Source organism: Euwallacea similis, chromosome 28, assembly GCF_039881205.1.
Source record: "Euwallacea similis isolate ESF13 chromosome 28, ESF131.1, whole genome shotgun sequence".
Lineage (NCBI taxonomy): Eukaryota > Metazoa > Arthropoda > Insecta > Coleoptera > Curculionidae > Euwallacea > Euwallacea similis.
The window spans coordinates 2,605,742-2,629,225 of NC_089636.1; the positions used below are offsets into that span (position 1 = coordinate 2,605,742).

The window sequence follows — 23,484 nt, forward strand, 5'->3', positions numbered from 1 at the left end:
AGTTTGTTTTTCTATTCTTTGGGAGACATGCCATCTTCTACCAATAAAGAGACCTTCACATAATTGACCACCTGTTGTCCACATATTTTTTCCATTCAATCCCTTCATGTACAACTGCGTTACCCAAACTCGATTCATAACAATTTAGATTTACCTCCTCTACAATTTGTTTAGTTTAGTTCCCCTTTGGTTGGTGAACAGTGTACTAGCAGCTGCGGTTAGGTTGAGTTCACGTCCATGTTGCTCGAGCGTTGCGTTAGTTTGCGGAACTTTTGCGATCAGTTCCGCGGTCTTTGTTAATCACTTTTTGCTCTAACTTTTGGATTTACACCAATTTGCTAAAGCTAAAGGTAAGGCAAAAGTTGTTCTTTTAATGGAATGTGGCGAACACGTTGGAATTTCAAATACAAGGTATAAGAGTTGGGAATTACAATTTGAGCAGTCAGCTTCCATAGAAAGTCCATCAAGAGCGACACAGCATTTAACTGTTTGAAAGTCTGCGTCTCCCAATTTGGAAATGGAAAAATATAATTTGAATTGAGATAATGTTACTTTTTCGGATCTTTCCAGCATATTCCTCAATTCAAAAATGTCGATTTGGCTCTCCACTAAATACATTTCATACATTTTTCTTTGGGCCTCCCAAATCTCTCATTGATCTCTAAGTCAGAATATTTCTTTTACTTTCAATGGTTAAGTAAGCAAGCTGATAATGGTCAATGGACATAAGCAAAATTTTCTTATTTCAAATAAGATACATAAGATATTATTAAATTTTTTGATTCTGCGAGTCATTCTAAGGATTTTTTATGAAGAATATCATATATCTATATTCAATCGTTTTTGAGATATACATATATTACATAAAATTCTCATTTGTTACAGTTTAACGATTTGGAGTTCAATAAGAGTTTAAAATGGAGAAAAACAAAAAGATTTCAAAAGATCTGTGATCAATTTCTTAATTTTCAAAAATAGTAAAAAATTTTAACCTCTGTAAAGTTAAAACTTGAAATTCTTGAAAACTAAGATAAGATAGTCCAATCCGACTTACTCTCATTCTCTTTTTCAAAAATTAAAGTTATATTCCAGTATCCCAAAAACCATTGGATGTAGTTAATGGCACATACTTAGAATGGCCTGGATTTTTATTTAAAATAAACGAAAATTCTTGTGCCTGGACGAAAAAGTTTAAATTTGAAATATTGCTGTTGACGTTATTCAATCAGACATTCTATACAAAGTCCTTGTAGGAGAAATGGAAATTTAGACTTAGTTGGCTGTTGTAGCTGTAGAAATGCATTCAATTGCATTTTTTAAATTAAAAAAAAAATCAGTATCTACTAACAACTTCTTATTTGCTTTTTAATGACGCATGTTACATATTTGTGTAGCTTCATGGCAGTATAAACCTCTTAAAGATAAGGCTTATAATAAACATTTAATTTGCTTGTTTTCCTTTGATATGCTTCTACCTCGGATGAAGACAAATATACCTACGAATTACCAAATAATGATTTAGATCGGGAAGTATACAATTATTGATTAACCATCATTTTTAGAATGAAATGAAAAATCAGTTTTGTTCTTACCTTTCATTTACATTATTTTGCATGTTATGACGCTCTTCTTAGGATGAAAGTCCAGGTCATCTGGATTAGCTTTTTTCTTGTAATTATTTGTATGTCACTACATGAGATGGAAATCACGAGGAAGCAAACAGTAGAATTATTATAGTACTGAATAATTATGAACAAGAACAAAATAAATATTATAGGCAGGAATAAACATATTACAGGGTATTAATACAATGGATAAATCGAGAAGTGCATTACAAAGGTTATTTAATTAGTCTGCTTAATAGCAACGGAATATTGGAACGGCAATAGTTTGGAGGGGGGGGGGGGGAGTAGGGTTACGAAAGGATTTCTATAATTTAAAAATGTATATAGGCGTTTTAAATTTTAAATGATTTATAAGTCTTAACTGTACTACATAGATAGGACATAACCTTCATCTTTATTTTATCTTAGCATCTTTAATCTAACGTTTCAATAATTTTAAACTTTATATTCATAAAATATTTTTCAAAAAATATTGAAACCTTAACTTGTTTGATTGTAGGAAATTAGAGCAAATCTTTGGCCAATTTCTTCATTTTCACAGAAATTATTTTGTTAGCAATTTCTTAGAGCTTGAAAAACCGAACCTTATGGTCACTAGATTAACGATTTGACAACTTTACCTGGAAGGTAATTTCCATTGAAACCACGAAACTGATTTTGTCTTATTCCAACATACTCACGGATATTATTCACAGATCTACTTACTAACCATTGATCTTTCAAACTCCTGGTAACATTCAAAAATCCGGCCTAAGAGTGGTACTCACTTCGAATTTCAATTAAATATCCTATAATTCTAAAAATTGTAGACCATTTTCAAATGTTAAGGCTTTGTATTTTGGTAACGAACCTTTCCGGGATTCATGTGTGTGTAGGCGGATTTTTTTTGCATATTTATTATAAAATCTACCGTATAATCCTAAGAACAACTTTTTGCAACACCCTGTATAGTCAATATCAAACAGTTTACGTTCCCGTGAATACTATTGTTTATTTACCAATGGTAAGCATAGAATCAATTGATGTAGGCGATTTATTTTTTCACAAGATAGATATTTTTAGGTTTTACCATAATATACTTCAGCAGCTCAATATATTATAATAAGCTCTATTAATCTATTGCATTTAACATTCCTGGGATAACTGGGGTTAAAAAACGGAACTAATGACAGAGAAATGAGGTCTTAACAGTAATAACCAAGCTTCCTTGAGGTGTCATGGGCATGTCTCTTTCCTTCAAAATACAAACTTTTAGACAAGAATTAACAGCATGATGTGCTAAATAGTTTGAATCAAATTCTTCCGTATTTGACTCGGGAGATGTAATCTAAGGTTTGTCGATCATTAACAGGAACCAAATTGGAAAAGTGGATGTTTTCCCAGTAAGAGGAAATCAACGGATGGATAGAACCGTATCCAGGATAGGGGCGGATGCCGAGGACGCACCTTATTTAGCATATTCAGCTAGCGACTTCAGGAGAAACGCAAAAATCGGTATATATATGTACATTCATATTTTTAGAAACTTTAGTTTTTATGATTAGTTATTATTTATTTACTATAAAAACACATTTTAAACGCAAATAGCAAGTCCACTAATAGGTCTAGATAGAGATAGAGTTCTGCTAACTATACAAAGAGAATATTGGCTAAATCATTTAGTTGCCAAAGATCACATTTAAAGAATTCGCACTAGTGATATAAATAAACTGAAAATAAAGTTATACTTTATATTATAAATAACAGTTTAGATTGGCTTTATTATGTAATGTCACAATTTGAAAAGTAGCCTCTAGTCTCTGTGCAATCACGACCTTTTTCTTGGGTTCTTTGGGTCCATTGTACACCTGCTTCTATAGAAAAAGCGGTTTTAATGGCCCTCCGGTCCGATCTTAGCCTCCATTCCACTACTTTTAAGGTCAGTGAAAAGTGACTATGTGAGGTGTAGAGAACGACGATACTGTGCTGCGGAAATTGTCTTAATAAGCTTAATAAGTTGTGAATTTACGAGAGTGACCTGTTTAATTGGCATTAATATGGGTGAGTACCAACCATATCGAAATGGTACAGATTTAGTTCATTCGACTGTTAAAGTACTGTGGTATGAAAATTCGTGATATATTAATGTGCCCTATTTGAATGGGGACTGCAAGCAATGATTGAAAACAAAAGAAGACATTTTAAGACATTGCATCAGGAATCAACTGAACTCTCAATAATTTTGCTAAATTCTTTTCGGTTCTTCTTTTTATTTATGCTTATATGTCCTTATACTCAGTCTCACCATATTTATGTATGTGTAATTTTCTATTATCGGAGATCGAAAAACTTATCATTGATAAAATAAATAAACTTAATTCTCTTCTACTTTCACCTGAGATCTGTGAAGATCACTCTTAAAAGCAGTTTTTTCTCAATTTTAGATGTTCTTTAATTGATTAATTTTGAGAGGCTATATATTCGCCCTCTACAGCTATTTTCAATTAAGCTTTAAGACTTAACATACTATACAGTATGTGATTTAAAGACATTTATGAAATATCTTTCATACTGCTTTAAACTTGTATTACTTTATAAATTGCATTCTTTCTCGAGAACCGTTAATTCTAGCGACTTCAAACAAAAATACATTTTTTACACAAAATTAAATAGAGATTAACATTTACTATTCAAAATGTCAAAATATCCACGAACAAAAAAAATAAATGAGTTTGTATGGTCAAAGTGCACTGTAGACAGTGTCCTCTAGGTGATATCACAAAAATTATGGCATATTATGATTTTTCATTGAAAAAACATGCCTGTACCGAATTTTAGCAAAATCTATCAATTACTTTTCGACATATATTGTATTTAAAGAAAACGAATTTAGAAATTAAAATTTGACACACTGTAACTTTTTCAAAATCGACTTTTCGGAAAATGTTTACATGAATAGTATACTTATTTTTACACCTACTATTTGGATCCGAGAGATTGTTCACATATTGTGGGACACCCTATATATTTAGAGCTGGTCTCCTGACGACTGGACAGGCTGTAAAACCAACGATCCCTTCATTTTTCAATTATGTTTAACCTTATTTTATACATATATATTATATATATATTTTATACATATAGGACGATCCCCTTTTTTATAGCAAAAAAAACACAGATCCTACTTCAAATTTTTGTGTGGAATATGCGAATGAAGTCTCGCATTCTGGAATTCGAATTCGGGACCACTTTGTTTTGAACATTTTTTCGTTTCCCTTTATCAGTTTTCTTTCGTTGGATCATAGTCCAAAATACCAACATCGCAAATATCTAAAGATATTTTATATGTTTAAAAAAATAATACATTAATAAAGAATGTTTATTTCTTTATTAGTTACAAGAAAACTTAGCCTTATTAGTGTTCCAAAAAAATATAGGGTGAAACAAAAGGTAAGTTTTTTTCATATAAAAATAATTCAAGCAGCATTCTTTTGAAACATTGTAAAATAACTTAAGAAGTTAAAATTAATATCTCGTGTGTGCCCCTGTGGTATTCATTGCTGCTTGACACCCGCTGGGCATATCTAAAATTAAATTATCCAATAAATCTTGAGGGATAGCTCTCCATGCTTCACGCGAGCATTCAAACAGTTGATGGAAGTTCTCAAAGTGACTATCATCCCTTAAAACTCTTCTTTGGCTTGAAATTATTTTATTTCGCATTTAGAGCAATTGCAAGAGCAATGTATTATTTTTAACTTTAAGAAAATACGTTACAAGGTAATATCTCTAGACATTTGCGATGTGTGTATTATCATTCTGGTTAGTGAGTTCAGTGGCAAATGCTTACAGAGATCTTTCCCATTGGAAAAGCAAAATTTTTGATTTTAGTATATATGTCATTAGCTCAAATGGTGTCAAAATACTTAAAAAATTACCCGCTATTCTTCTAAATCAAAATGCATGTTGTGTTATCATATTTCGACACGCGTTTTTAAACAATTTTAATTTTGGTTTCAGACAATTCCGCCAACAGTATGGTGTATGACTGCGGTTCCTGTGTGGTGAAATACGCACTATGCGGTTTCAACTTCGTCATTTTCGTAAGTATTATAAATTATAATAGCATTCATCCCTTTATTGCCATTATCGTTTAACAAATCCATAGACCCAAAAATACAAAGCCGTGAAGCTTTAATAAGCAATTTGGGCCTTCATGTCGCTGGATTATTGAGACTCGATTTATCCACCTGCGCTGACATTATGACATCAACCAGCACAAACAAAAAACTCCATTTACAAAGGAAATTATAAAAGATGCATTAAGGAAACGATACAACGCCATTAGAAATCGAACGGGGGCCCTGCTGGGGTAGTAATAAAAGGGACATTGCACCGAGACCTTAAATATTCATTTTAGGGCTGCCTTGTTACGTCATTATACGCCCTAAAGAATGAGGGTTAAACGTAACAGTTCTATGCACTCCTTGATGCCCGATAAAATAAACCATGGCGTTTCCTCGAGAAAGTTGCGTTTTTGTTAGGCGATGTAGTAGGGAGATAAGTTTTATTTGCATGCAGCAGAGTGCAGGGTTTTAAGGATTTGATTTATTTTGATATTGATCTAAGTCTGAGATATTGGAAGCATTGCATAATACTGGTGATAGTTGAGTAGTCATGCAACTACCAGTTCAGCACATATTTGCTTTCATCATTAATTTGCTGCTAAGGTAACTTTAACGTGGTCTGGATCACATGGCAGCAATGTCGAAACTTAGAAAGTAGTTTGGTGCAAGAATTTCATCAATAGTTACGACGTATTTCAACCCTTCCAGAACAATTAGCTTGTAAGTAACTAACTTGGATTGCTTTGACACTTAGTTTCTTTAAAAAATAAAATTCAGGGGGTTAAAGTAAGATTGAGAAGTTCAACATATCTCAAATCAGTTTATTGGAGTAGTAGTAGTAGGAGTAGAATCCTGCTGCACATTCGATGTAGAAAATTATTCTGAATCTCTTCGGTTCGGGTGAAGAACGATGATTTTACCACCTGCAATTGTGCAATCATTCACCGCTGACACCTCAAAAAATGTTATCAGAAACGTAACTTTTTTCCCTGAAAATAAAATTCAGAGGGATAAAGTCAGGAGTAAAAAGTTTAACATACCTCAAATTAGCTTCTTGGAGTAGTAGCAGAGTAGGAAAAATTCTGTTGCATATTCGATCTTTAAAATTGCTTTGAATCTCTTCGCTTCAGATTTATATTATCATCTAAAATATTATTATTTTTCTAGAGATGCCGAAAGAATCGTTTATTCAGTTAAATGATAACTTGTAACAACAAAGTAAATGGTCAGCATTATTGCAGCATATTTAGCAATCATCTTCGTAACTGCGTGAAAGAAGAAAAGAAAAGAAATTATTGGATCTCTTAGAATTCCTCTTTCAATTGAATTCATGACACAACGAGTATTTCGATCTAACTTGGAGCGAATTTTCGAATTTGTCTGTTACTGCTGAAACTCACCATTAAAACATATTAATTAGGCTGTCTGGAAATAAGGAACTTAGAAGTGGGGAAGTGGGGCGAGTGGAGAGTGGAATATTACTTCTTGGTATTATTTTCCTGTATTGCACTTTACCATGTTACCACGAAAAATGTCATTTAGTTGATATACAAGGTGGCCATAATCTAAATCTCAATGTGGGTAACTTTTTCATTTGAAGAAATAGAAAATCAGTTAAATGAGCAGAATTGGGCAATATTTCATATGTAATGCGATGCTGATTTTAAATTTAACAAAGTACGTCATATTTTTGAAATATTTGAAAAACGCTGAAAATTATTTAAATCTTTAAACTCAAATATCTCTAAATCTATTAAAGTTAAATCAATGAAATAAGTTTCTTTTTACAGATATTTTTGTATAGAATTCAATGGTGTTAAGCAAATTTTTAGAATGATCTTGATTTTCCAGATATGACGTAAATGTGTGTTTTTTTAATGGTAATTATAGTTGCCTACGGACGCATTAAATATCTTTTTTTCCTGATTTTATTGCTATACTATTTTATTGTATCATTTCCTTTTTGCATGCATTCAAAATTATCAAAATAAACTAAATTTAATATTTTTACCAAGATTTTTTTTTGTCTTGATTAGCGTTTTCGTGTTGTCATTTTAATTTTTATTTGTCGTTTCTGATAAATAAAATGTGTTTAAAATATTTAAATATTTAATTTAAATTATTTGTTAAACAAATTCAAATCTTACAAACTAATTTGGTTGATATTTTATCTTATTGTTAGTTTTTTGTTGTAGTATAACTTAAACTATTTTATTTTTTGTGGCCTTCTTGGTAAAAATATTAAATTTAGTTTATTTTGATAATTTTGAATGCGTGCAAAAAGATAATGAAACAATGAAGTATATCAATGAAATCAGGAAAAAAAAGCTATTTAATGAGTTCGAGGCCAATTATGATTACCATTTAAAAAAACATAAGTTTACGTCATATCTGGAAAATTAAGGACATTCTGAAAATTTGCTTAATACCATTGAATTCTACATAAAAATATCTGTAAAAAGAAACTTATTTCATTATCAACTTTAATAGATTTTGAGATATTTGAGTTTAAATATTTACGCAATTTTCATTTTTTTCAAATATTTCAGAAATATGAAGTAATTTGTGTTGCCAGAAAAAAAAGGATAATGATGAACACAGTGAAAATTATTTTATTAAAAAACGTATTACTATTACAAAAAAGGATTGGTCCCGTTATGTTGTGCTTATTCGGATGATTGCTGGAGCCGGACTGGCTTGTGATGCCGTTTTGCTTAATAATCATTTCACCGAAAAATAATTAAACAACAATCGCTTTAGATCTGCCGAAATAAATAACTGAGTTGTTTTAACGCAGTAATCAAAAACTTATTTTAAGTATAATAACTTCAAATCTAATTGTCATTAGAGTTGTTTTATTCAACAATTTGTCAAATTTAAAACCGGCATCGCATTACATATGAAATTCTGCCCAATTTTGCCCATTTAACTGATTTTCTATTTCTTTAAATGAAAAAGTAACCCATACTGAGAGATATAATATAGCCGCCCTGTATATTCTTAGCGTCAGTATATCAGCGGAGCTTCTCTATTTCCAGTTTTCACCTCATTGATAGTTGATTTCTTATTTTCTTACTAATTCAAGTTTCAAAAGCCCAAAGCGATATTTCATTATGATTCTAGTCGAATCAAATCCAGAGAGACATTTTTGTCCTGCTTTCCCCTGTTAACCGAATTAAACAAGCGGCAATTTCAATTATCTATCGCAGCATAAACATTCAGTCAATGCTTACATTCCACATTTATTATTTACCGATAAAATTATGTAATATTTGCATAACCGTACAATCTCAACGGTAATTTATGCATGGCCTAGGTACGGCAAAATAGAAAATTTTAATGGAAACTTTTAAGCCTAGTTTGGTAGCAGGTCTGCAGGATTTTAATTAATGCTTGCATGTGGAAGGCAGGTGTAAATATCACTTCGTCTGAAAGGTTTATTAATGTGTTTCAATCATTTCATGTCTGAAAGAGGAAATCAAAGAAAAGAAATTAATCAATGTTGGTTTGGTTTGCAGATTTTATTTTAAAAACGAAGGATTGGTATTGAAATGTTATTGAAATTATTTCTCCTGCTATAAAATATGTAAATATATTTCATAATATGCCGACAAGGTGAGTCGTATTGATGTACAGTATTTCACCAGTCAAGAACACGCATAATGAAATTAAATAAATGCTACTTTCCGATTGTGTTATGAATGGTAATGCATCGCTGAAAATCTGCCATGAAGTTAATTTTACAAGAACCTTTGACCCTCGAGAGCAGACTTTGAAAATTCTACTTGTAAAGTTTAAAAATAAATTAAAAAATGTTTCATTTCAGAAAAACTTAAATAAATCCTCATTACGTTAATTTGTTAACGAAGGTTGAGCGTTGGAGTGTTTTTGTTTAACTGGATTCAATTAATCTTAAGAGCAGCATTTTAGTTGATCAGATACTGACTGCTTTCGCTGACACGCCTATCACTCAAGTGCCTCTCAAACCTTTGTTTGTTGTACTGGTAAATATTATTTAGCCATCAGTTTCCACCTACATGAAGAGCTCTACCTTGGTATGTAGTAATAATACCAACTGGATAGTCAAAGGCATAGAAGAATCCCTTAAAGGGTCCTGTAGATTTTACATACATATTTGACTAGAATGCTCTCAACGGTTGTGTAAGAGCTGTCATCTTAAGATTCGGGAGTTGAAAAACGGATCACTGGTATTGGATTCTTTAACTAAACGGTATCTTCATGTGGCACAAACATAGCTGTTATAGAAAACATCGAAACAGCGAACATTCTGAAAAGGCTTATACGGGATGTTTCAGGAATATGTTGCCAAACTTTAAGCGGTTATAAAGAGCAATAAGTTAAGTCATTTTGCCTTATAAACATATATCCAGAAATGAGTAATTAAGGCAGTAGACAAAAAATTGTTAAAAACGTTAAAGATTCATATGCTTTCATATTTACGACTTTTTATATTTTATTTTATTTTCCATTTGATTTGGTATTGCTCGCACTTTAGTGGAAGGTATTTCTTCCACTTGGCACAATACTTCTTCCATTTCCACTGAACGACCCGTCCTAGATTGACCCGTACCGCCATTTCGTTTAAAATTTCCTTTCTCACTTAAACGAAGGTGTATTGATACAAATAATCTACGAGATGGATGCCGACGATTAAGGAAGCGTTGAGCATAGAACCGGGTAGCTTCCCTACTATTGCATCTTGTTTCTCCATAAATCAAATGCATATCAGCTATCTCCTCAAAACTAAAATATTCCATAGCAAAAGAACTGTTAATTTTAAGTATCACTTTACAAGAACAACTAGTAGAAATTTGACAAATTATAAATAAACAAATAAATGAAATACGAAAACGTGTGCATTTTTTAATGTTTTTAACAATTTTTTTGTCTAGTGCCTTAACGACTAATTTCCGGATTTATATTTATAAGGTAAAATAACTTAACTTATCGGCCTTTATAACCTTCTAAAGTTTGACAACATGTTTCTGAAATTCCCTGTATATTTAGTTATTTTAAATATTTAAACTTGTATACAGGGTGTCCCACGGGGAACTGCCATTAGACGTTTTGGTGAAACGATGAATAGCAAAATTACAAAAATTTAGCAGTTTGGTAAGAGCCTTGGAGTGAATTCACCTAAAATATTTCCAATGCCGTCACGCTTCCGGGTATACCGAAAGTCAATACTTGCTTGCTTATTTGAAATAGAACACCCTATACATTATTGCATTTTCAGATTCAACTTTCAATTTTAATACAAGTTTATTAATACATTGGCTATCTTGGAACTAATAGTTTTCAAGATATATGCAATTGAATATTGAAAGTAACAAATGCAGATGTTTAGAGAATTGCAAATTGTTAACAAGCGGAAACATACTTTCTAATTCTTTTTTGCCACAATACTGTAAAAGGTCCATATTTTGGTATGCTGCTAAGCTTCGTCTAATATATTCTACAAGGTGTCCACAAAAAATAAAGTGAATTTGGAAATTAAAAAATGATTAAAATTTTAAAATTTTTATTATTTTGAAATATTATGAAATTGCGTCGAAAAAGAATTTATGTTCACTTTTTATTACCTATGGGCAAGTTGCATAGTTTTTGAGTAATTTCGTTTTATAAGTTGATGAAGGTATAGTACATCCTTATTTTTAACGTATTTTGCGAATATGATAGATATATCTATGAAAAATAGAAATACTAGCAAGATGCTATTGTTATGTGACATAAGTCATACACTCTGAAAGAAAAAAGTAGTCATATTTATTAAAAAGTATTCGTATTTATATTCGCAGCTTAGAATTAGGGATGTACTATCTCTGCATCAACTTATAACAAAAAATTACTCATAAACTATGCAACTTTACTATAGGTAATCAAAAGTTAACATAGGTTATTTTTGACGGAGTTTTATAATACATTAAAATAATAGTAGGGTTCTTTTTAGGTTTTGACTATTTTTTGATTTTCAGATTGGCTCTATTTTTGTGGACACCTTATAGAAAATATTAGGTAAATCTTGGCAACATACTAAAGTGTGGATCTTTTATAGCATTGTGACAACAAAAAGTTACAAAATACCTTCTCGTTTATTGACAACTTACAATGCTGCAGACATCTATATTTGTCACTTTCAACACTCAATTGTATACAGGGTTATTCACCCAAACCGTTCATTAGAAGTTTACTAGGATCTAAAAGTGATACGAATTTGAAAATTTGGAGTTAAGTTAAGTTCGACATATACTATTTTTTTAAAATATTTTCAACTTGCTGTCACTTCCGGTTTAACCGGAAATAGCTGTAACTTGCTCATTTCAAATGGAACCCCCAGTATATTATTTTATTTTTAGATTCAACGTAATATTTTAGGTACATTTTCTGTATAATGTCCTATACTTAGTTCTTACCGTTTTTGAGATATTTGACTTTGAATTAAAAATGTGCCTCTGTAATGACCAATTTTAAAATTGCATATCTCCGCAGTTATTAAAGACATAATCACCATATTTTGCAGAATGTCAATACATAGTCTTAGGTTCACACTTTCACTAGTTTTATGGCTTACTATTATACAGGGTGTCCAAAATTCAGCTCCTAACATTTACATTTTTGAAGTTGCAAAAGTCGTTTTTTTTAAATGGAACACCCTATAACTTTAAGCAGTATCAAGTAGAAAATGTAATTCTCTATCGAACTGTATTAGGGTTACCTATACCTATTCCAAACCATTTTCGCAATAATTAAGTTTATGTGAAACTAGTAGTACATATTCACTCTGGTAAATTTTTATTCTTCGCGTAGTTTTCCATGGAAAAGAAATAATGACAGTTATTACTTGCATTGCACGTTTTTGTTTTTCGGTGGCTGTTAGTAGCGAAATTAAAGTGAATCTTTCAATCAAAATGGAAGAATACACAAACGCTGATATTCTCAATTTGTTTTATATTCACGGAGAATGTTACAAAATTTTGGAGAGAACTTGCCGTGTATTTAGTGAACGACATCCCCATTTGCCGCCAATGAACAAGACAAAATTCAGGAGAACTGAAACTAACTTTTTACAATTCGGGAAAGTTAGCGCTACAAAAAATGTTCCTAAATCATTGCTGAATAAAGAAGTACATAATAATAATAAATAAGATTAATAAACTAATTATTGTAACTAAATGCCAACAATCGTCGATACAAAGAAATTGTATTATAATAAATGTTCAATATGTTGACCGTTCATCTGAAGGCACACATCAATTCTTCTTTGGACTCCTTCTACAGCTTGTCGGATTTGATTATTGTCCAGTTTGTCAAACGCTGTCCGCACCCTGTTGAGCAAATCTTCGCGGGTATTTACTGGAGAATAATAAACCTTGCTTTTAATATAGCCTCATAAAAAAAAATCTAAGGGTGTTAAGTCAGGCGACCGCGGTGGCCACCTCCAAGGGCCATTGAGTCCAATCCAGCGATCATCAAACATTCGTGACAATTGTAAGTAAACTTCGCGAGAATTGTGTGCAGGAGCCTCGTCTAACTGATACCAGCAATTTTGACGATCACCAATAGGAATTTCTTCTACAAATTGAGTAACAGTTTCTCGAAGAATTTCCAAATATTTGTCACTATTTAAATTTTCATTGTAAATACAATACCGAACCTGATCATGGCATAATACACTGAAAACATTAAAACTAAACATGTCTTGGAAATGTACATTGCGTAAAACATGTAGATTTTCTACTGCCCAGAAATGCTGATTCTTTTTATTTGTTATTCCTTCTCTAGAAAACTTCGACTCATCTGTCCAAAGTATTTTTGAAAGAAATTGAGGGTCTTCTTGAATTTTTAGCAGCATAAATTCGCAAAATTCTATTCGCCGAAGATCATCGCCTGGTCTAAAAGCCTGCACGTGTTGAAAAGAGTAAAGGTGCATACGATGTTCTTTCAGAATTCTTTGAATAAACGAAGCTGAAACTCCCAAATCCTTTTCTGCAGATGTTGTTGAACTTTGCGGAAATGCGTTAAAATATGCCAGTGTACTTATTATATTACCCTCGTCATTAGTCACTCGTTTAGGAACATTTTTTTTCCCCGAATTGTAAAAAGTTAGTTTCAATTCTCCTGAATTTTGTCTTGTTGATTGGCGGCAAATGGGGATGTCGTTCACTAAATACACGGCAAGTTCTCTCCAAAATTTTGTAACATTCTCCGTGAATATAAAACAAATTGAGAATATCAGCGTTTGTGTATTCTTCCATTTTGATTGAAAGTTTCACTTTAATTTTGCTACTAACAGCCACCGAAAAACAAAAACGTGCAATGCAAGTAATAACTGTCATTATTTCTTTTCCATGGAAAACTACGCGAAGAATAAAAATTTACCAGAGTGAATATGTACTACTAGTTTCACATAAACTTAATTATTGCGAAAATGGTTTGGAATAGGTATAGGTAACCCTAATACAGTTCGATAGAGAATTACATTTTCTACTTGATACTGCTTAAAGTTATGGGGTGTCCCATTTAAAAAAAACGACTTTTGCAACTTCAAAAATGTAAATGTTAGGAGCTGAATTTTGGACACCCTGTATAATACTAAGCCATAAAACTAGTGAAAGTGTGAACCTAAGACTATGTATTGACATTCTGCAAAATATGGTGATTATGTCTTTAATAACTGCGGAGATATGCAATTTTAAAATTGGTCATTACAGAGGCACGTTTTTAATTCAAAGTCAAATATCTCAAAAACGGTAAGAACTAAGTATAGAACATTATACAGAAAATGTACCTAAAATATTACGTAGAATCTAAAAATAAAATAATATACTGGGAGTTCCATTTGAAATAAGCAAGTTACAGTTATTTCCGGTTAAACCGGAAGTGACAGCAAGTTGAAAATATTTAAAAAAAATAGCATATGTCGAACTTAACTTAACTCCAAATTTTCAAATTCGTATCACTTTTAGATCCTAGTAAACTTCTAATGAACGGTTTGGGTGAATAACCCTGTATACATATGTATATAACGTGAAAACTGTTAATTCTAAGAAACCCAACGTATTAGTAAATCTGTATTAAAATTAAACGTGCCATTCAAAAATGCAATAATATATAGGGTGTTTCATTTCAAATAAGCAAGCAAGTATTGACTTTCGGTATAACCGGAAGTGTGACGTCATTGGAAATATTTTAGATGAAGTCGCCCCATGGCTCTTAACAAACCACTAAATTTTCGTAATTTTGCTACTGATAATTTTCCCAAAACGTCTAATGACGGTTCCTGGTGGGACACCTTGTATAGCAAGTTGTTTGTTCACTTGTGACTTGCTTTTGCAGGAATTATCACTACGACAAAAAAAGTTTAAATCTCAAGAAACTTCGTCGCCGCAAATCTCATGAAAGGTGAAAAGCAAGTGGACCGTAATCAAAGTAAACCTTCCCTCTTCTTATCCTCTCATAGAAATTTTACGTAACGCTAATTAAGTTAATTACGCGAGCAATTAATGTTTTTGTTAGATTTCCCATTGTCTTCAACCCACTGGACTGGGAAGCAGATACTCATCCTATATCAAAGAACATGTGCAAGGAAAATGTTTACAAACGCGTAATGTATTTAACGTGTAATCAAGATTGAATTGACTTTAGTTTCTTTAAACTATTGCATAATTAGTATACTTCCTATCTTCAAGGTACTTTCTGCGTGGCACGCATAAATACCTCCGTGTCGAATGAAGACAAACTCTCCTTTCGTTGAAATTGTAACCTTGTGTGTTTTTTTGAATGTGTATTAAGACTCAATTTGTTGTGATTAATTGTATTTTTATTGTTTCAGATCCTCAGCACTCTTATTTTAGGCATTGGCATATGGCTTCTACTGGACACCAACTCTCTTATAGGATTGATCAGGGCTGCACCATCTAGTGTTCTAGAGGTAATTTTATCATAAGAAAGACAACAGTTGCTTTTTTGAAAACATATAGCCTAGTGTCTTCTGTAATATTATCACAATGTTTGCTTAGGTTCAGTATGTTTTCGTGCACGAAAACAAATTAATTTGTTGTACGGTTGAAGCGGTTTCAAAGCAGGTAATTATATTAACAAGGCAGAGAACGTACGTGCGATCTACACAAACTATTTGCTGACACATAAACCTATTTTCCACTGGTTATTAATATTTAAAGCTAATTTCCAGTGTTTGATTTCTTCTCTATTTATATATAGTGGCTTTGATGAGTTCCTTTTAAGGGAGAGGGGAAGGGGAGGTTATTAAAATGCCATTAGAAGCCTCCGTTCCATTAAACTAATTGAATGATATCGAAAGTGAATGTTTTCATGTAGACCAAAGCTTTGAGAGGTTTTCGTCATCATCATTAATTTTCACAATGGATAATCTCTAAAATAAGCGTTATAATTTTCCCATCTTAAACGATATTCCAAAAGAACATGGGTGTCAAGGATATTTTCGTCACAACAGCCAGCAAACTTATACATTTTCCTTTTTTCTCAAGGTGGAACAATGGTCGATTACAATAGCTCCGTCGGAAAATTTTCAATGTCATTAATGAACTAAAAATTGTGTTTTCCGAACTACATCGGGGCTAACCTAGTCACCTAGAAAATTACCGTAATCGGTTTTATAAATGAAAGAATGATAAATGTTAGGAATATTAGAAAAAGAAATATTATAGAAGCTAGATGGATGTTCTTCTATTCTCTTTCAACAATGTTACAACTGTCCTTTAATGAACAACTTTAATAAATTTAAAGGAAGCTTAACTAACTGATTGAAGGAATTACTAAAATCCTAAAATAAGTGCCCAGATATCATTTGACCTGTTTCTATGGCAACACAATTTTTTTTGCATTTATTGAGAATAATTCTCAAAATGTACTAGAATTCGTCTCAATATTAAGACTTAAAATTATATATAATTAGCCAGTATTTTTCGTTTCTGGAAAGCTTTTCATTAGATTAGCGAATAATTACGCGATTTCTTGAAGGAATATAGCAGGAATATACAAGAAACATTACTAATTTTTCCATATTTTTGTTCATTTAATTAGTTTTGTCAATTTTCAAATTCGGATTTCATACAAAGAACTAAACTTTAACGTTTGCAAAAATTAGGAACAACTAGCACAGCAGCAAAAGGTGATGCCGGTGGTATTATGTGATTTGTCCAAAGCTTTGGACTACGTGAACCTCCAGATTTTGCTTTGGAAATTGGAGGCTTACAAATTTCGGGTGATCTGGTTCCGTTTCATTGATCTAGTACTGTTCTTTTCTATCTGGTCATCGGCAGGAGGTGTGAAGAGAAAGTAATATCTCCATTAGTAGTGCTGGATGAGGGAAGTGAAGCAGAATTATATCGAGCATTCCATGAGGGTCAGAAATCGTATGACAGAGAAAACTGGTGGATTGCAGAACATGACGTTGGAGAGGAAATTACGGATTAATCAATCTCAATACTGCCCACCCGGCATACTTTCGCTCTTAAGTAAATCCAGTCAGTAAATATGTATGTATACAGTAATTATAAGGCTAAATGTGAAAAATAATTACGGGGCACCAACAACGCATATTAAATCTATTTGTTCTGTAATAAACGGTTATTTAATGCCAATGGCGTGCCTGGCTACCAGGGAGTATAAATATTTGTAATTATATCTACACAGGGAGTTAATAAAAGATTCCCCTTACGTCAAAAATATTCTTATAATTTTAAATGATCTCTTTAACATCGCTGATTCAATAATTTATTTATTTGGGAAAAATTAGTGCATTGCTATTAAATAAATAAACTAAAAACTATGAAATTTAAAGACACTTCTTAACAGCTATAATATTCTCAATTTTTTAGCATTTCTATAGATTAAGGATTATAAAATTCCAATAATTAAATTCAAAATGTAGCAAACCTATTGCCTTATTAATTTAAACCGGAAAATGAACAGACAGCATTACGGTTATGGTTCTTATTATCGTTTTCAGCATTCTAAAAGTACTTGACACTTTCACTTTCATTATGTTTCGCACTGCCAGACATAATAAATGAATAATGTATATGTAACATACGTATATAATATCTACGTTCTTTGTATTTTACCTGCACTCTAAGAGTTTGCGTCATTTCAAAGATGTTCTCATGCAAAGGCATATAAAGATTAACAAGATTTAGGCGTGAAAATTTCTAAAATCATGATGAGACATTTTCGAAATATAATAAATTACAGATGTATTTAGTTAGATAAGATTCGTAGCATTTGTTCCGGGTAGTTACATAAATCTAAAACTGTAATTAATATTGCCTAAATATATCAGAGGTCCCGGGGAATATCAGAGTTTCAAAACAGCTTTTGCTGACTCCAAAAAAAAGGGAGATAACTTTCTTGCGAAATTCTGTTTTGAGACCCAAATGTCAGTTTTAAAACTAAATAATTTAAAATAGTCTCATCTAATACAGTTTCCAAGAGCATTTTTGATAAATTTTTATGTTTCCCTATAGTTTAGTGTAGGGAAATCGCCCTTTCATCTCAATTTGTCTCCTGCTATATTTTACCTGTAAAATTTTTATTTTAATATAAACCAACGTGCTTGACATTTATATCTATTACATCGAGTAGATGGATGTCTCATACATTCTAAGCAAGACATGCTTGTTTGAAGGCGAGTCAACCGTAACGTTAAAACTCACGTCCTGTTTTACTAAAGCAAGAAATATGAACTTTTAATGGCTTTCACTGGGACATTTCCACATGAAATGCTGTAGTGTGTCGTGATGTAATACAGTTGCCAGATAACTGTACAAAGTATATTATGTATATTAATTAGTGATCCTACAAAAGGATAGTTTAAAAGCCAGAGTCACTTGAAGATTTTCATGATACATTACAACATTCTGCAAACATAAAAACGCACCTCCATTAATTTACTATAAAGTTACAGCAACGATAAGCCATGCATAAAAATTAGGTGAAACAATTATTTGAAAGTGCTCATTATTCAGATACGCAGTCTAACTTCCTGCTGGCTCACTGTTAACAACAAATTATTGTTCTAACGTGTTAAATAGAAATTAATGAATGTTACAATGCTAGGCAGTCACAAAGAGATAACAATGACATTTTCATTAGGAATTCTTGTCGCTTTCATCTGTAGAGAAATTGACAGTTATTAAGAGCTTTCTCTTGGCGCTTTTTTGAAACCTCATAAATATTTTTTAATGTTTTTTTCACATTTCAGACATCAACATCACCGGCCTTTGTTCAAACTACCAGCTACGTAATGATAGCCATAGGAGCATGTATGTTCTTCGTGAGTTTTCTGGGGTATTGTGGAGCGTTAAGAGAGTCTCGGTGCATGCTCACTCTGGTAAGAACTTTCGTATTACCGATGCCTGTGTTTATATCTCTCCATATTATGTTCCATTCATGTTAAAATTGTTGCATAATTTATTAAGTGTCTACATCCTTTTTTCGAGGTTGCAAATTAAAACTATCGCTTACAATGTAATAAGCGAATATAAAAATTATGATAATCATTGTCATAAAAGGCTAACTAAACATTTGCAAACCACGTAGCTATTTATTAAGGTAGAGTCACAGTTCTGTTTTGTAAGAAGTAAAGAGTAATAATAAGCTGCAGTAGAAATGAATAACCATATTTAGTACTATTATTCATAGTTTGGACATCAGCAGTTAACCGTATGCAATAAGTCCTAAAAATTGAACCAATTCAAATTCTTATCTCACAGCTTATTGATTCGTGCGCAGTCAGAAAGCTATCGTATGTTTCCAGTCATCGGTTTTTATGAAATAGTATAGGAGGGAAGTATCCTTTAGACCGGACATAGGAGGTTTAGAATTTGTCAGTCTATGCACTATATCAAGGGACATCATTTGCGTCAAGTTTAGTTTAATTCGTGCGACTAGTTACTCAGTCAACTGGTTTTTGTGAAATATTGCAACAGAGAAGTGTCCTTTAATCTGGACATGGGAAGTTTAGAAATTATCGTTTTATCCATTGCATCAAGGACATCATTTGTGTCAAACTTGATCGAATTTGGGTCACTCTAAGTGGAAGGAAGTGTCCTTTAGACTGGACTTGGGAAAATTAGAATTCATATATTACATGTACGTACAGTGTGTTTCAGTTTGATACTTGAAAAATCCGTATTATTTAATGGAACATCCGATTTATTTTGTTGTTTTTTATAAATTGACTTAAAGAGCTCTACTCAGTGATATGAATTTTTTTCATTTAGGCCTTTTGTATGGCCTGCTATGGTATAAAATGTAACACTAAAAATGGAAAAATCGTATTAAGCAATGGAAAAAATGAATTATCTAATCGATTTAGCTATACTTCAAAATCCTTCATTGTAATTTTTAAAGTTTCATCTTATATAGAGCGTTTATAATTTAGGTACAAATTTCGAAAATTTCCAATGTTTGCTAGCACCCTGTATTAGTAGATAAGATATTTTAGTGATATTTTTCTTCTTTCGACAGAGGTGTACTACGGTTTTGAAAGTCCACTATTTTTATTAGCCTAATGAATACAGGGCATTCATAATAAAGAGTTATTCATGAGATTAATGTTGTACGAACCACGCACAATAAAAGACAATTTCTGAAGTAGGCCTTGAGTAAAAAAATGTATCAAACTTCAAAAAATATAACATTTGCTTTAAATTGCAATTACTTAAAACCTTATTGTGTGTACTATAAAAATTGCCTAAAAATGGTTAGAAGTAAACTAACTTAACAACAAAAAAGTGAAATAATAAGACTAGTTGGTGACAATGCACGAACTTATAAACAAGCTGCAGAAGAATGTAACGGGAGACATTAAGACTTAGAACCAGTGAGCTTCCAAACGGTAATAAATATTAATTCTCTTTTGTATAGAACTGGTAATGTTATTTCCACAAACAAAAGGAGAAAAAATTTCATTGATAACAGAGGAAACATTGTTTTAAATCAAATTCAGCACAATTTCAATAGTAGTGTTAGACAAATGTCGCGAAATTCTAATATACCTTCCACCAAAGTTTGGCGATGTCTCAAGAAAAATGAAATGGTTCCTTACAAACCAAAATTCCTACACACTTTAGAAAATTCTCGAATGGAGTACGCTCTGTGATGTCAAGGAAATTATCTAAATGACAGCAATTTTCTAAATAAAATACTGTTTATTGACGAAGAAACCTTCATTACAAATGGAGTTGTATCTGCACAAAATTGTATATATAAATTGTATATTCTGGTCGAAAGTAACCCCCAACTGAGTTATTCATTCTAAAAGACAATATTTTAACAAAATTAATGTATGGTGAGGAATTTTTAATAAACAAATAATTGGTCTATTTTTTTCCAACATAATTTGAATGTCCAAAATTTTAAAAATTTTTTAAATACGCATTTTTGGTATGCCTTATTAGTAGATCTGCTAATTGCAAGACACGTCGACATGATTTTTCAAATAGATGGTGCGCCTGTCTATACTGCAGCAATAGTTAAAAACTGGCTCCGTGAGAAATTTCCGAGAAAGTGGATTGGGCGCTATAGCCAAGAAATTAAGTGGTCGCCGCGGTCACCAGACTTGACGCCCATGGATTATTATTTTGTGGGGAAAACTGAAGGAAAATGTGTACCATACAAGATCAAATAACGTGGAACAACTTAAACAGTGAATAAAAGAAAAATGCGAGATAATTTTGCAACAGGAACTCGTTAAGGTAATGAGTCATTGCCAAAAAAACATTAGAAAAATGTATTCAAGGTGAAGGAGGGATAATAAAAAACACGAAAATTTAGAGATATTTAGTTATTTTCTTGTTTATTTTTACGTTCAGTTTAATTTCTTTTATTAAAAAATTTTTAAAAATCGATATTTCCTAAAATTCGACTCTTTATTACGAAAGCCCTATATTAATTAGGCTAATAAAAATAGTGGAATTTTAAAACTTACTTCAAGCTCTACCGAAACAAGAAAAATATCACTAAAATATCTTGTCTTTTTAGTACAGGGTGTTCGCAAACATTGGAATTTTTCGAAATTTGTACCTAAATTATAAACACTTTGTATAAAACGGTACTTTGAAAATTGGTATAAAAGATTTTGAAGTATGGCTAAATCGATTGGATAATTAGTTTTCCAATAAAAAAAATTACTAATACGATTTTGCCATTTTGGGGTTACATTTTATACTATAGCAGATCATGTAAAGGGCTTAAATGAAATAAATGCAAATTACTGAGTAGAGCTCTTTAAGTGCAACATGTAAAAAAAAATTAAATCGGTTGTTCCATTAAAAAATTTTTCAAGTATCAAACTGAAACGCATCTTATATTGAATATGTCGTTCTCTGTTTTTAATAACAAACAATTTGAAGTCAATCCAGTCGATATTCTCAAATATTTATTTCCGGTATTACAGGAGAACAGTGATGAAAAAAAAATCTTCTTACCGCTCTTACTTTTTAACAATTTGACGCATACATGCTATGGAAAGAGAACACTAAATCCCTTTATAAGCATATATGAACAACGTAAAGTCCATGCTTGCATTTGTATTATGTTATTAAGCTTATCAGAACTATTTGAAAACACAATATTCAATAGGTATCTATTAGGTTAGTAATAAAACGTTTTATTGTCCCATTATGGGTTGTTTGTTCGTTTAATGCGAATAAGGAGCGATAAACTTAGATTTAAACATGAATTTCGTTGTTACGTCTCCCCATGCATTTCTGAGAAATATAATTCATTTCTATTTCTATGTACCTGTAGATATACCGGGAGAAAAATTATGTTTTTATATCCCCGATGATGTCCATACAAAAAAACTGATATCAGTAAAATAGTTTTTTTTTATGTCATAAGCACATAAAGTAATATTTTATGATATGAATCAGTTTATAGCGGATTGAGCTTGCGAGCGAGCTTGTAGATGCATGAGTCAAAAAAATCATTACGTCAGCCACAGTTCAGTCATTGTCAGTTCCACAGTAAACACATGTAAGACCTGCTGTATTTTATTAGAATTATGTTACCTGCTTTAGTGTGCTCAGATCACAATGAGTCAGTTTATGGGTGTAAAATAGTATCATAAAAAGCCCTTTACAATCAAATCAGATATAAAATCTGTTATTATATCTTACACTCGAGTGATTAGCGATACAATTACACATTTTGTGAGTTTAATAGGCGTTGCATATGAATCAAACGTCAAATCTCAGTTTGCTTTATGTTTTATAAGGTTTTATTATGTTTGATTTTGTTAATCCAATCCTTGTTCTACTCCGATTTCAACTAAAACCATCATTATGACTATCTACGCACGGCAACAATAAAATTATACAAGATATTTCTGAAGGTAGTGTCGTAAATTGAATTGCGTATTCTATTCCTCAAAATACAGGGTGTTTTCTAATAAGTGTCCGATATCTCACAGTACGATTCTTTCGGTATTTTTAAGATAAAAACTCCATATAAGCATACAGGGTGTTAAAAATTTCTTTTTATTGTTGTTTTTTTCTACATAATTTTTGAAATAGTATCGAATTTGGACGAAATAGGGTATTTAAGGGTTTTGTAACATCAGAAACTTAAATTTTATCTTAGTCTCACTCTTACATGTAGAGGGCTCTATCTATATGTTTTTTTTTTCGTTTGAAGAGTCATAACTTTTTCGTGCATGCTTGTATCACATTTTTTAGCAAAAAATC

At 31.7% G+C, this 23,484-nt stretch overlaps 2 protein-coding genes across 4 annotated transcripts in view; one reads left to right on the forward strand and one right to left on the reverse strand.

Annotated features, from left to right (window-relative positions):
- Positions 1 to 23,484, reverse strand: part of LOC136417460 (cathepsin L-like proteinase) — a 201,437-nt gene that overhangs the window by 49,882 nt on the left and 128,071 nt on the right. The window lies entirely within an intron of this gene.
- Positions 170 to 23,484, forward strand: part of Tsp66E (Tetraspanin 66E) — a 35,325-nt gene continuing 12,010 nt past the window's right edge. The window contains exons 1-5 of one of the 3 annotated variants that reach the window (XM_066403159.1): positions 170 to 350; positions 2,977 to 3,119; positions 5,625 to 5,707; positions 15,585 to 15,683; positions 18,996 to 19,124. In XM_066403159.1, the coding sequence (XP_066259256.1) occupies positions 3,026 to 3,119; positions 5,625 to 5,707; positions 15,585 to 15,683; positions 18,996 to 19,124 (405 nt within the window). In that variant the 5' untranslated portion in view covers positions 170 to 350; positions 2,977 to 3,025. Of the gene's footprint in view, positions 351 to 2,976; positions 3,120 to 3,543; positions 3,666 to 5,624; positions 5,708 to 15,584; positions 15,684 to 18,995; positions 19,125 to 23,484 lie in introns of those variants that run through there. The other 2 variants (XM_066403161.1, XM_066403160.1) reach the window with 2 other exon arrangements.